Raw genomic sequence first — 13894 nt, 5'->3', positions numbered from 1 at the left:
ACTCTTTCTTTCTCCCTTTCCTATCCCTCACTCATGTCTGTCCCATTTGTAACAACTGAAAATAAAATAAAATAAATAATAAAAACAAAGGTCGATCAAATGGACCAATACAGCAATGCCATGACGATCCATTTGGCAAAATAAATCCATTGGGTATCCTTGTTGGTCTTCAGACAACAATTCTGACGGCTAAAGAACCAAATGGGACAGGCAAAAAAAAATAAATAAATAAATAGTCTCGGGGATACAGGTGGGCGGTTCACAGATGGAAACAGAATCCCAGCTTCAACTCACAGTCACCTTAGAAATAAATTAGACCACACTTGTTTAGCAAGCCTTAATAGATTCTGGTTCACAGCAGAACCTCATAGATCTGAGTTTTGCAAATCGGGTTGGTCTTCCGCTGGTGCATTTACAGACCTGCATTCCAGCTCGCGCATTAAATTATCAGGTATTCACTCTAATTTCCCACATTACCAAAACTATCACATTAACCCTCTCGAGGCAGGCATTGCCGATTTGCAACAGTTAAAAACTAACAACCTGATTACCCCACATACATATTTTCTGAGTTTTTTTTACTCAGAAGTATCACTGCAGGACTTGGTTGTGTATTAGCAACAAAAAGTTTAATTTGAGCCTGAGAGGGTTAATGACTTCAGGCAATCACTAGGAGAGCAGCTCTTTTTATGCACTTCCTTCCCCAGATTACCCTTACCCTTGATTTTCTATGGTTGAAACTACATAGTCCTCACCTTGATTGGGACGGGTAGAAAGTGGAGTCTATTTTGTCACTCCAACTGCTTAAAGTCAGCCTGTGCACCTGGTCCTGATGAGGTTGCACCCGTGAGCGAGAATTCACCCAACATCACTGGCGTCCCCTCTCTGTATCAAGATCAAGGTATTTAATAAAAGTAAGCTGCAGCCCTTGCCGCCCCACAGGCCATACTACATGCATGATTAACTTACTTCCCGGGTGCACCACTAGCAGGTTGTGTATTCCATCCAAACCTGAACGTTTAGCTATGGAGAAATACATCCGGAAGTCTCTAGCGTCGGGCATCATACGGCCATCCTCTTCCCCAGTGGGGGAAGGTTTCTTTTTTGTTGTGAAGAAGGTTGGAAGACTGCTCTTAATTGATTGTTCTGTTTTTGTGTCTTTATTCTTATTTCTACACACACAGTTGCTTTTCTGAGATATATGTTGTCTGGATGACAGGTGAAGACTGACACCATAAAAGTCAAAGCTGTCACAGAATGGCCAGTGCCTAGCACATGTAAACTATTACAAAGGTTTCTAGGATTTGTCAATTTCTACAGGCGTTTCATTAGGAATTACAGCCACTTGCCTCACTTCCACCAAAAGCCTGTTCACCTGTTCACCTGAAGCAGAAACAGCTTTTGAAAAGCATTTATTTGCCACAGCCCCAATTTTAATCCAGGCAGATCAGAACAAACAGTTTGTTGCTGAGGTGGATGCCTCCAACATCGATGTGGGAACAATGCTGTCGTAGCGGTCTGGGACCTCTGCCAGACTAAAACCCTGTACTTTCTTTACGCACCGCGTGACTACAGCAAAGATAAATTGCGCCATGGGAGACCGGAGGGTTCGGAACAACCCTTAATAGTATGGACAAATCATAAAAACGTAACATATTTACATAGTGTTAAAAGACTAAATGCTTGGCAAGCAAGGTGGTCACTGTTTTTCGCTCGTTTTAATTTTTTCATTTCATATCGCCCAGGTTCAAGAAATATTAAAACAGACACTCTTTCTCAGCAGTTTGAGTCAGGTGAAGAAACCATGGAGGTGGCACCCATTCTCCCTGCTAACTGTGAAGTGGGGGAAGTAACGTAGGAGGGTGCAGGACACCATCACATGGACTTTATACATAGAACCAGATCCTGGCATGGGTCCAGCTAATCGGCAGTATGTATGTATGTGGGAAGACTGCCACCCTACTCAAGAGGTATTTTTGGTTGGAGACATTAGAGAGATATGCAAGAGACTATGTGGCAGTTTGCACCGTCTGATCTAGAAATAAAGCCCAAAATCAACCCCAGGCTGGTCTGTTACAACCACTATCCATCCCACATCGCCCCTGATCGCACATTGCCTTAGATTTTGTCACAGGACTCACAGCTTTTTCAGGAAAGATATAGTCATACTCATGATCATAGTCCATTCCTTCAAAGCCGCCGATTTCAATGCCTTGGAAAAATTGCCCACAGCGTCCGAGATTGCCATCTTTTAGTTGAACATGTTTTTAAAGTACATGGCATTCTGGCTGAGATTGTTTCTGACTGGGGCCCCCAGTTTACCTCCCACTTGCGGCAAATGTTCTGTACTGCCTTAGGAGCCAAAGCCTGTTTAAGCTCCGGTTACCACCCCCAAACTAACGGGCAGACAGAACGCCAAGAACTCGAGACTACCTTTCGTTGTGTCACTGGCTAGAGACATTCCATTCAGCGCTATCTCCTACTAACTGGCTCCCCGCTTCACGGGGAAAGGCAAAAAGCCCCCAAACAAACCAAAAACCAAAACCCCCCAAAAAAACAAAAAACAAAATGGTGGTGGCTAACCAACCGGACATAGTAGTGGTAGACACAGCAGAAGAAGACCGCTGTAAAGACAGACATAGTGATCCAAAATGAAAGCAACATAGAAGAAAGAACAAGAAGCTGAAGAAGTGTCAAACTCGAGAAGATTTGGAGGGTCAGAGTAACAGTGGTCCCAGTGATAATCGGAGCACTAGGTGCAGTGACTCCCAAGCTCGGTGAGTGGCTCCAGCAGATCCCAGGAAAAACATCTGAGATTGCTGAGTAAAAGAGCGTCGTTTTAGAAACAGCTAAGATACTGCACAAGACCCTCAAGCTCCTAGGCCTCCGGTAGAGGTCCTAAGCTTGAAGAATATTCCGCCTCCAGGAGCGAGAGGTGAATTTTTATAGTTTGATTAGATTATTTTGCATAGGGGCAAGGGCGTAGATTTGGCATGGACGGAAGGGACATGTCCCCACCAATAATTTGATCTCTTTGAATAAAGAAAAACAAACCCGATAGACAGAAAAAAACGATCTGTCAACGTCTCATTCGCCCAGCGGTGCAGAAAGAGTTAAATTACGTTCTCTATTGGAGTCCTACCTCATGTGACAAATATGGCCAATGTGATTGGTTGTGCCTTTCAAGGAGCTCTGTTTAGTTTTAGCAGCGGCAAGCCTGCGCTGCGAGGGCCTGCAAGGAGGAGAGGAGGATGGCAGCAAAAAGGAAGAACCTGGATATAAGAAAGTATTTTTCAAAGAAACCTGTAAGTCACTTAAAGCCAAGTTCACTCATAAAATGTGTCCGTCATAATAATGTTACAGGCTGTGCTAGGCTTTGGCCCACATCAGTCTAGAATTGTATGTAACCATGAATAACGTGTTTTGGAAAGTAACTGCACAACATGCATTAGTTCTGTCAGTCTCAGAGCAGCATTTCTAATTTTGATTGAAACTGTCAGAGAAAACGGCAGCCTCGAGCAAGCCAGGATATTAGTTTACAGAGGCTGTTAAAATTATATGTCTAACGTTAGAATGTTGGTGAGACAATAATTTCATCCTAATGGCACTGACATATTCATAGGGTTAATTTTTGAGACAAAATATCATGAGGTAGTCATGATTTTGCAAATATTCCACCTTGTAGTGCAGTTTGCACAAATTGTTTTAAAAATGCACTCACCCTACAAACATTACTGAGGAGTCAAGATCTGCACAAATTGACAGAAACACTGAAGCAGCTCCACATTTTATTCTTATTGTCATGTATGTCCTATTTGTCAGGTGATAGAAAGTAACGGTGATACAAGATCACAGGTGAAATTGGATGATGACTTGTTGGTTCATTACTGTATTTGAAGCACATATGTGACTGCATGTATTTGGAATGTCTCACTGTTATTTATCAGGTGACAGAGGCAGCTCTGCCATGTTGTAGCTCAGACAGAGGTGAAGATGCGAGGTCACAGGTGACTGACTGATGATTTGGTGCTATAGATTAACTAGTATTTATTATCATGACAATTGTTAGGCTGCTGATGTAAATTGATTTATTAGTGTATATTTGACAAAGAATCTGAATTGACATGTCTCACTTTTTATATGGCATGAATCAATGTGTTATTTTATCAGGTGGCAATATGTCCTAGTGCAGTCAGAGGGGAAGAGCCAGGGCCAAAGGTGAGGCACATCAAGCACATAGTAATAATTTTAATCTGAGGATAAAACGCATGTACTGAGGCTAAAAGAAGCTTCAGTGCTCTCAGAAGACAAAAAAGATGGGTATGGTCAACAATGACTCAAATGAGATTAAACAATGCTGCTGTATGTCCACCAGGAGAGACTGGACAGTATAGATGTAAAACCAATATGCCAGCAGTTTATCTCAGTTAACGAGAGGAGAAGGCATGTGTTTGGCTCCTTCACATAGCGGACATTGAGTTGTTGTGTGGGACACCAGTAGTCCATGTCTGTTGCTGTAACAGTAGTTCATGTTTAGAATAAAACATCCCAGCTCACTGATCTGATCGGGGCAACAGTGCCTAAAATGTTGCATGTTTGCTGAGAGATCTTTTACTTTGTGGTAATCTTAGATGAGTAGTTTTAAGGACAAAAACCACCAGGTCATTCAGTGTTCCCTTAGTGCTAATGTATCAGAGATGTTGGTGCAGTATAACTGAAGTAATGTTGTTAAGTCCTCAAAGTCATATTCTTTTATTGTCATGACTGTATTTGAAGCCATTTTTATTTTTGTATGATACCTGATTTATATGGAATATGACTGAAGTACACTAAAGTCTAAAATACTTAGTCAGTCATTTGTTTAATAGTAATTTAACATTATCTAATTCACATATAAAACCATGAATTGTAATTTTAAATGGTTTAAAAGCATGTAGAATAGGATATGTAGGCAAGTATATTTCTCCTTTTTTTTATCAAGAAGCAAAGAGAAAAAGGAAAAAAAAAAAAGAAACAAGGCACTGTTCGATGGTTGAATCATCTGTCCCCACCAATGCCAAAACCAAATCTACGATCTTGCATAGGGGAATTGCAGTAAATGTAGTAGTAAATAAAGTAATTTTTTTAATTTACTGAAAATAAGTATGTCATCATTTTCAAAATTCAATGTAGTGTGCATTTCCTTGGCAATGCAAGAAAGATTTTCTAAAGATCTCTTTCCACCTAAGTACCACCTCAGGTGAGAGCCTTATATTTTCTTATGAACTGTAAATCATAGGATTTATATAACCAGTGACTGGCATGTATTTCCAAAGAAATACAGGTAGATTAAGAATAGTCTTCTGATTTTCAAAGCAACAGTTTTTAAAAATTAACCTTATTTATAAAATGTGTAATATTGCTAAGAGCTTGGATTTTTCACAATACCTGCTGATGTAGCACAGTTATTATGAAATTTCTATTATGCCCGTCCCACATTGCTGTCCATGCCCTGATGGGTGGTGTGCATAATGAAAAAGTGACGTAAGTGGTTGACATAGGCTTCTATATAAAATGAAGGAGCCATGAATACAAATAAAAAAGAATGAGGCAGTTATGGGGGGCTTTCTTGTCAGATATTTGCTTATGTTTATCTGTCTGTTAATGATTTTGTTGTCTTCCTTTCTGGAGTCTTCCTTTCCACCTTCATCCTGTAAATTGCAAAAGAAATTTAATCTCAATGGCATACACAGGCCTGGGGAAGTAATTCTGGGAGGGTTATTTGAAGTCCATTACAGTTCTGTATTCCCTGAGCGGACGTTCACCTCAGAGCCAGATCAGCCTAACTGCCATGGGTAAGTCTCATCCGTGTAGCTGACAAAAATTATTCTCACATAAATATTATTATTATTTTGTAATATTAATAACAATAATTGTTTAGTTGCTCTTTTTCATTATTTGTGCTTTTTAGCATTGACACCCCTGGATTCAGACATGCCATGACCATGGCCTTTGCTATTGATGAGATTAACAAGAATTCGAAGATACTTCCTAATGTGACTCTGGGATACAGTCTTTATGACAATTGTGCTACACTTGATATTGGGTTCAGTGCAGCATTGTCATTAGCCAGCGGTCAAGAGGAGCAATTTTGGCTTCTGGAGAACTGTTCAGGGACCCCTTCAGTTGTGGGGATTGTGGGTGATCCTTTCTCCACATTTTCTATTGCTGCCTCAAGTGTTCTTGGTTTATTCAAGCTTCCTATTGTGAGTTTCCCAATTCTACTAATTTGTGTGCTTCTGATATACTGCATTTTAATTGATCTACATTGTTAAATAAAATTATCTGAATGTCCCTTGCAATTTGCACAATTGGATTTTATAATATATGCTTCTTGACAGGTGAGTTATTTTGCCACTTGCTCCTGTCTGAGTGATCGACAAAGGTTTCCATCCTTCTTTAGAACAATCCCAAGTGATGCTTTCCAGGTAGAAAATTTCACAATAAGAATTAAGTTTTTATCTGAGGTTAATTACTGACAGAAAACTTAGACATGAGCCAAACCAGTCAAAGAAATACTTTTTGCAAAATTTTACATATTTGCTTTGAACATTTTTAATTAAAATACAATGTATTTAGGTAAAAAGTGTTATCATGAGAAGTTAACTTTTATTTAATGTTATTTTTTAAACTTTCATTAAATTAACTTTTTGATATTAGACATGAACAAGCAAATTTTCACTAAAAGAATATTTACACATGTACACTAACAACTTCAATCTCTTTTCATGTAGGTCCGTGCTATGATTCAGATTCTAAAACACTTTGGCTGGACATGGGTAGGTCTGCTAGTCAGTGATGATGATTATGGACTCCATGTTTCCAGATCCTTCAAGTCTGACTTTCTTCAATTAAGTGGAGGTTGTTTGGCCTACTCAGAGATTTTACCTTGGGAAGATCATCCAAATGAATATAAGAAAATTGTGGATCTGATGGCCAGATCCACAGCTCGTGTTGTCATTGTGTTTGCACTTAAAATACACCTGATTCATCTCATGACAGAGGTTAGGGAAAATATCATAAAACACACTGCAGGTAATGTATTACAAGAGAGTAAAAACATAACTGCAATGCAATCCACAGGTGGTGAAACAAAATGTGACAGGCTTGCAGTGGATTGCCAGTGAAGCTTGGACAGTAGTTGGTGGACTCCATACCCCTGAATTTATGCCATTCCTTGGTGGAACACTAGGCATTGCCATCCGACGAGGAGAAATACCAGGCTTTAGAGACTACTTGTTAAAAATTAATCCTGCAGAACAGAACAGTGCAAACAACATGGTGAGTGGGTAACTTAATAAACTTCAAGTCAAATTTTCTGTTGGTTATTTTTGTTGACCTGTTTTTGTTTCTCTGGTTGTTGTGCATTTTAGGTGAAGCAGTTTTGGGAAGATACATTTCACTGTAGATTTTCAGCAGACTGGTTGGAAGATGGTGGGACACTTTGCACTGGAGAAGAAGAGCTTTGGAATGCTGAGACTGAACTTTTGGATGTGACTGAACTCAGGCCCGAGTATAATATTTATAAAGCTGTGTATGCTCTTGCACATGCCCTTGATGACATGCTGCACTGTGTTCCAGGGAGAGGACCTTTTATTGGGCACAGCTGTGCCACTTTGCAAAAATTAGAGCCATGGCAGGTTTGATGTCATTTTATACTCCAGTCATTCATATTTTACAAAAACTTTATGGAAGAAAGATAATTGTGTAGCAACTAATAATATAGTTTCATGTCTCGCCGCTTTAAAGAGACAATAGCAAGAAGTTTTGTTTTCAATTACTGTATGATTGTACATTGATGAACTAAGTAATAGACTTAATTCCAGGTTGCTCCAATAATTGGTGTATAAAAGAAGAAAAAAGTTCATAAGCCTTTATCTATCACTTTTATAGCTGATGTATTACTTGGAAAAAGTCAATTTCACAACTCCATTTGGTGATCAAGTATTTTTTGACGAGAATGGTGATGCCTTGCCTATCTATGATATCATGAACTGGCTGTGGCTCCCTGATGGAAGCACTAAAGTTCAGAATGTGGGTGAGGTTAAGATGTCAGTTTTCAAAGGTGAAGAAGTCACACTTGATGAAAACAAAATCTTCTGGAACTTTAAATCAAAAGAGGTAAATTCTCCTATTCATAGAATTTGCTTTCAAATAAAAGGATAGTAGAGTACACAATACATGTATAACTGATGTTAAATAACTTTTTAAAAATAATAATTTTCCCCTTAAGCCACCTACATCAGTTTGCAGTAATAGCTGCCCTCCAGGAACACATATAGCAAGGAAGCGGGGAAAGCCTGTGTGTTGCTATGACTGCATCCCTTGCTCTGAGGGAAAGATCAGCAATAACACTGGTTTGTCTCATTTGACATTATAATGCATGAGATGTGTGATGTTTCTTTGTGTTTAGCAGTGTACGGTCCTATGGTGGCTTTTATTAACACCGAGCCAAAATTATTGTGAGAGTGGTTTCCAGTTACACATCAATGAAAATATTACTAGATGAAAATACTGACTGTCCATTTTATTGTACAAGACACTCATAATATGACAAAACAGTGTGAAACCAAATGAAGAAATCAATCTCAATTCTTCCCATTTTTTTAGACTCCTTAGAGTGCACCAGTTGTCCAGAGGACTTCTGGTCAAGCCCCCAGAGAGATCACTGTGTTCTTAAGAGAACAGAGTTCCTCTCCTACCATGAGCCCCTGGGAATCTGCTTGACAACCACCTCACTGTTGGGCACATTTATCTGTACTGTTGTTCTAGGAATTTTCACACATCATCGGAGCACACCTATGGTGCGTGCAAACAATTCAGAATTGAGCTTTCTGCTTTTAGTGTCACTTAAGCTGTGTTTCCTGTGTTCACTGTTATTCATCGGAAGACCCAGACTTTGGACATGCCAACTGAGACATGCAGCATTTGGGATCAGCTTTGTTCTTTGTGTCTCATGTATCCTGGTGAAAACTATGGTTGTTTTGGCTGTGTTCAAAGCCTCCAAGCCAGGAGGCGGAACCAATCTTAAGTGGTTTGGTGCTATGCAGCAGAGAGGGACAGTTCTGGTTCTTACTTCCATTCAAGCTGCAATCTGCACTGCCTGGCTTGTCTCTTCCTCTCCAACTCCACATAAAAACACCCAATACTACAATGACAAAGTGGTGTATGAGTGTGCTGTTGGGTCTACAATTGGCTTTGGAGTATTACTGGGTTACATTGGTGTGCTGGCTATCCTTAGCTTTCTGCTAGCATTTCTAGCCAGGAATCTTCCAGACAATTTCAATGAGGCCAAATTCATCACATTCAGCATGCTGATCTTCTGTGCCGTGTGGGTGGCCTTTGTTCCTGCTTATGTAAATTCTCCTGGAAAATATGCAGATGCAGTAGAAGTATTTGCCATCTTGGCCTCAAGTTTTGGGCTATTGGTGGCACTGTTTGGACCCAAATGTTACATAATTCTGCTTAAACCAGAGAGAAACACAAAGAAGGCAATCATGGGTCGAGAGACCACCAAGCCATAAAATATATATACAAATGGCCATGTTCCAATCACTTCCATGGCCACAGGTCATGGCCGTTTGTGAAAGAATGTGTCTCTCTCAAGAGCTCACTGGTAGTGTGACTGGTTGCACAGGTTGCCACTTGTGCAACCACTCCAGTCATTAAATTTTCTGGCTACTAGATATTCCACAGTCAACTGTTAGTGCTATTATGACAACATGGACGTGACTGGAAATGATAACAAGTCAACTACAAAGTGGTAGGCCACATAAAATCAGAGAGGTTGAAGAGGGTACCAGCTTTCTATAGAGTCAATGTCTATGTGTAAACGATGAGTTTCTCAATAGTTTTTGTGCCTGACCCTAGCCATGTAGTTCCCATCTTTAAATATAACCAAATAATAGTGAAAATGACCTTATACAAAGACTGAAAGAAAAAAAAAAAAAAAAAAAAAAAGTTGAGACAGACATTGTGTTGATCCCATTTAAATGTAAATACTCTATGACAGTTCATGAAGGCTTTGTTTCAGACAGTAGAAACAAAAAAAAAAAAAAAAAAAAAAAAAAGATTCTTAAACTAGAGGATTTGTGATTTAAATAAACAGTTTTCTTGTTCACTTCATTACTTTTTATTACTGGTGTTTTTCTTTGGTAGTCCTGAGAGTTTAAACACACTGCAATTTAAGAAAATGTCAGCAAATAGAAAAATGCTGCAAAAGCACGCAAACCATAATTAAAGTAGAAAAAAACACAATTGAAATAGAAAAAAAACTTGCATTGTGTTTTCTGAGATATTTTTATTAGATTGACGCAACAAAGAAAAAGAGATACATACAGAATTATTATACGACAAGCACGTAGCTTTGACAATGATTGTTTGAGTCCCTACCCATACCACACAGTAGCCCTATCCGTCAAGCCAGGTTAAAAAAACACAAGACAAAAAAACCCAACAACAACAAAAAACTGTCACGTCCGGTGTGGCAGACGTGTGGAGTTTGTAGAAAGGACCCAAAATGCGGCAGCTCTGGTGCAGGTGAGTATTTATTGGACAGGAGTAGACAGAAGTGGAGGGTGAACATGAAACTGGAAAACCTAAACTGGGCAAAACTAACAAAACAAACCAGAACGGAGAGACGAACGGAGAGACTGAGGGGAACAACACAGACGAACCAGCAACTAACAGAGGCAGACACGAGGTTTAAATACACAGAAGGATAACGAGGGAATGAGACACAAAAGGAGGGCACAGCTGGGAGTAATCCGACCTGACGAGACAGGGGAAAAGTAAACTGAACACACTGAGATCAGACACGGACCTTCAAAGAAAAACAGGAAACACATACACGTAATGACATAACACACCAACTTAACACAGACTGGGGGACACAGAACATAGGAACATGAACCATGAAACAGAAGAGTACAAACACCCAAGGTAACCAAAACCACAGAATAATAATAAACTAAAACATAAACACGGAGTGAAAGACTCCGGACCATGACAAAAACAAACACCACCACAAATACAACAGGGCAAAACAGAACAAAATAAAACAAACACACAAATACATTTTTTTTTAAAAGAAAAGAGGAAAAGGGAGGGGGGGGGGTATCCTGAGTAATGCTTGGAGGTCAGGTTCGCAACCTGAAGGCTGTCAAAGTATTTCAGGAGCTCATTGTGAAACCTAGCCCCACCTTATCATGTGATTTCCTGAGGTCAGATGACCCAGGATGTGAGTGGGCGTTAAGGCCTCTGGGAAGGGATCTCAAAACTGGATTATAGATGGTAGACAGTTGGTGTCGTAAGCCACCGCCTCTGTTCAAAGATGGTCGCTCACAGTGGATATAAATGGCCTCTTTTACTCCTCTTTCAAACCATCTGTCTTCTCTGTCCAAAATGTGAACATTAGCATCCTTCAAAGAGTGACCTTTGTCCTTTAGATGCAGATGGACTGCTGAGTCTTGTCCCGTGGAGGTGGCTCTTCTATGTTGTGCCATGCGTTTGTGAAGTGGCTGTTTGGTCTCTCCAATCTAGAGGTCTGGGCATTCCTCGCTGCACTGTACAACATACACTACATTGTTAAGTTTGTGTTTAGGAGTTTTGTCTTTCGGATGAACCAGTTTTTGTCTGAATGTGTTGCTTGGTGTGAAGTACACCGGGATGTCGTGCTTGGAGAAAACTCTCCTGAGTCTCTCTGATACACCTAGGGAGCTTTTCTTTCCAAGCTCCTTAGATTACGATGACCTGGATGACTGAGAACCTTCACAGAAATAGTTAATGTAGAATTAACTAACTTGAGTATTAAGTCCCATGTATCACAGACAATGACTGATTTAAATCTTGTTCCCAGGCCGTTTTAATCCGATCGATTGAAGAACCTTTCATGCTCACCAGCCTGTTGTATATAAGAGAGATAAACCCTTTATGTGTTGGAACTGGAGTAAGGAGCATATCCCCTGGGCTTGCAGCTGGTGCTACTAGAAAGTTTGGTGTCTGAGATTGGAGAAAATGTCCAATCTGCAGATATCTGAAAAAATGTGTATGTGGGAGATTAAACTTTTCAGGAAGCTGTGCAAAACATGCAAAGTTATTGTCAAGAAACTAATAATTGAAACATATAATGCCCCTATCATGCCAATCTCAAAATATAGGATCAGATAATGATGGCTGAAAAAAAACAAAGGATTAGAAAAAACTGGACTCAGAAGGGAGAAACCTGTTAAGCCAAAATGCTTCCATATCTGAGCACACACCCTCACCGTGTGCCAGACAACTGGATTATCAATTATCTTGTTTGAGGACAGGGGGAGTGACGATCCAATCAGGGCCAGGACAGATAAGCCTGTGGCTGAGTTCAACTCCATGAACACCCAGGAAGGATAATTATCTTTGTTTTGGAAATAGAACCTAGATATAATGTAGCATATATTTGCTGCCCAATAGTAATATCAAAAGTTAGGCGGTACCAGGCCCCCAGGACTCCCGGATTTTTGGAGCTCGACCTTGTTCAATTGGGGGCATTTATCTCTCCATATATAAGATGAAATAATTGAATCCAAGAAATCAAAGGATTTGCAGATAAATACTGGTAACAACTGAAAGAGATACAAAAATTTAGGGAGTATATTCATTTTGATTGAGTTGATTCTTCCCACCAAAGAGGTAGAGAAAGGGGACCGCTGTGCCAAGGCGCAGTTTTGTATTATTTAAAAGAGGAAGGAGGTTCGCTTTGAAGAGACAATTAAGCAGAGGTGGAAAGAGTACTAAAATATTTTACTCAAGTAAAAGTACTATTACTTTGCTGAAATTTTACTCAAGTACAAGTAAAATTACCTGTCTAAAAATTTACTCAAGTAAAAGTAAAAAGTAGCTCATTTAAAATTTACTCAGAGTAAAAGTTACATAGTTACTTTTTTGTCAGCAGGAAGACAGCCTCTTCTGAGTAGTGCAAAAAAGACAATGGGATAAATCTCAAAGTAGTTGCTTTTTAATTAAAAGAAAAACTTTACAAATTAAAGCGCAGTGGCAGTTAAACTGCAAGTCTATACATCAAAATGGATAATGGTCACCAAACCAACCAACCAAACTGTCAAAACCATATAATTCTTTTACATGTGAATGTGTTTTAAACTGTCAAATAAGAGAAGAAGTACTGAATTGAGCTGTACGGCAGCTGCTATAAAAATGTGTTTTAATTTTTTAAACTTGGCCCTGCTCTGTTAATTTTGAGGAGCAATTCAATTCAATTCAATAAAACTTTATTGATCCTGAAGGTTGACCCTGAAGGAAATTGGGTTAAGGTTGCCGACCTTTGCCAGCGTCACCTTACCCTCCGACCATACATACATTACACAAACATCACATGGGGAAGACAGGTCAGAGAGGTATAACGATGGAAAATGCACCACGTGAGGAAAGATAAGGAGAAAAAAATAAGTCCCCCTAGACTGAGCTCCAACAGTTTGAGAACAGAAAAAAACACCTCTGCACATAGCACATGTTATTCTTTTGCCTGCAGTGTGAACATATGTGGGTTACGTAAGAAAGTAGCCGCTTCTGTCTTCTGTCTAATTTAACTAATTTTTTTAAAAATAAATTATTATTATTAACAAACAGGAAAAGTGAACACATTTTCTTTTGGCAATTTACCAATCAAGTAAAAATATTTTAAGTTGTGTGGACAACAACGTGCCCAATAACAGCTTATGTCTTAACTTAATGTGATTAACTTGAGCACAGCCTTTTTTGCTAAAATAAATGTACAAGTTTCATTTAACTTACTTCTACATGCTTGCGCAGCTTTGATGTGTAATTTTTAAAAGCTGCTAACTCGGTCTCTCTGGGCAAA

At 39.4% G+C, this 13894-nt stretch overlaps 1 protein-coding gene across 1 annotated transcript; it reads left to right on the top strand.

Moving 5' to 3' along the window:
- Positions 1-5691: 5691 nt before the first annotated feature.
- LOC146373601 (extracellular calcium-sensing receptor-like) lies at positions 5692-9563 on the top strand. Its single transcript, XM_084950106.1, has 9 exons — positions 5692-5834; positions 5951-6245; positions 6381-6467; positions 6774-7043; positions 7123-7320; positions 7413-7679; positions 7933-8160; positions 8273-8396; positions 8650-9563. Exons 2-9 carry the CDS (start codon positions 5979-5981, stop codon positions 9561-9563), a joined length of 2355 nt encoding a protein of 784 aa, XP_084806232.1. The 5' UTR covers positions 5692-5834; positions 5951-5978.
- Positions 9564-13894: the final 4331 nt, after the last annotated feature.

Source organism: Perissodus microlepis, chromosome 14 (assembly GCF_051167445.1).
Source record: "Perissodus microlepis isolate ML-2025 ecotype Zambia chromosome 14, ASM5116744v1, whole genome shotgun sequence".
In the NCBI taxonomy this organism is placed as follows: Eukaryota; Metazoa; Chordata; class Actinopteri; order Cichliformes; family Cichlidae; genus Perissodus; species Perissodus microlepis.
Note: the sequence above shows the minus strand (reverse complement) of the source record. Positions and strands in the feature narration are given on the sequence as shown.

What these genes read in the sequence shown, in the direction of transcription:
- LOC146373601 (XM_084950106.1), top strand. Translation starts at nt 5,979, where the DNA reads ATGACCATGGCCTTTGCTATTGATGAGATTAACAAGAATTCGAAGATA. An exon ending in TCCCAAGTGATGCTTTCCAG is followed by an intron (nt 6,468 to 6,773) that starts GTAGAAAATTTC and finishes CTTTTCATGTAG; the next exon opens with GTCCGTGCTATGATTCAGAT. An exon ending in AAAGATCAGCAATAACACTG is followed by an intron (nt 8,397 to 8,649) that starts GTTTGTCTCATT and finishes CCATTTTTTTAG; the next exon opens with ACTCCTTAGAGTGCACCAGT.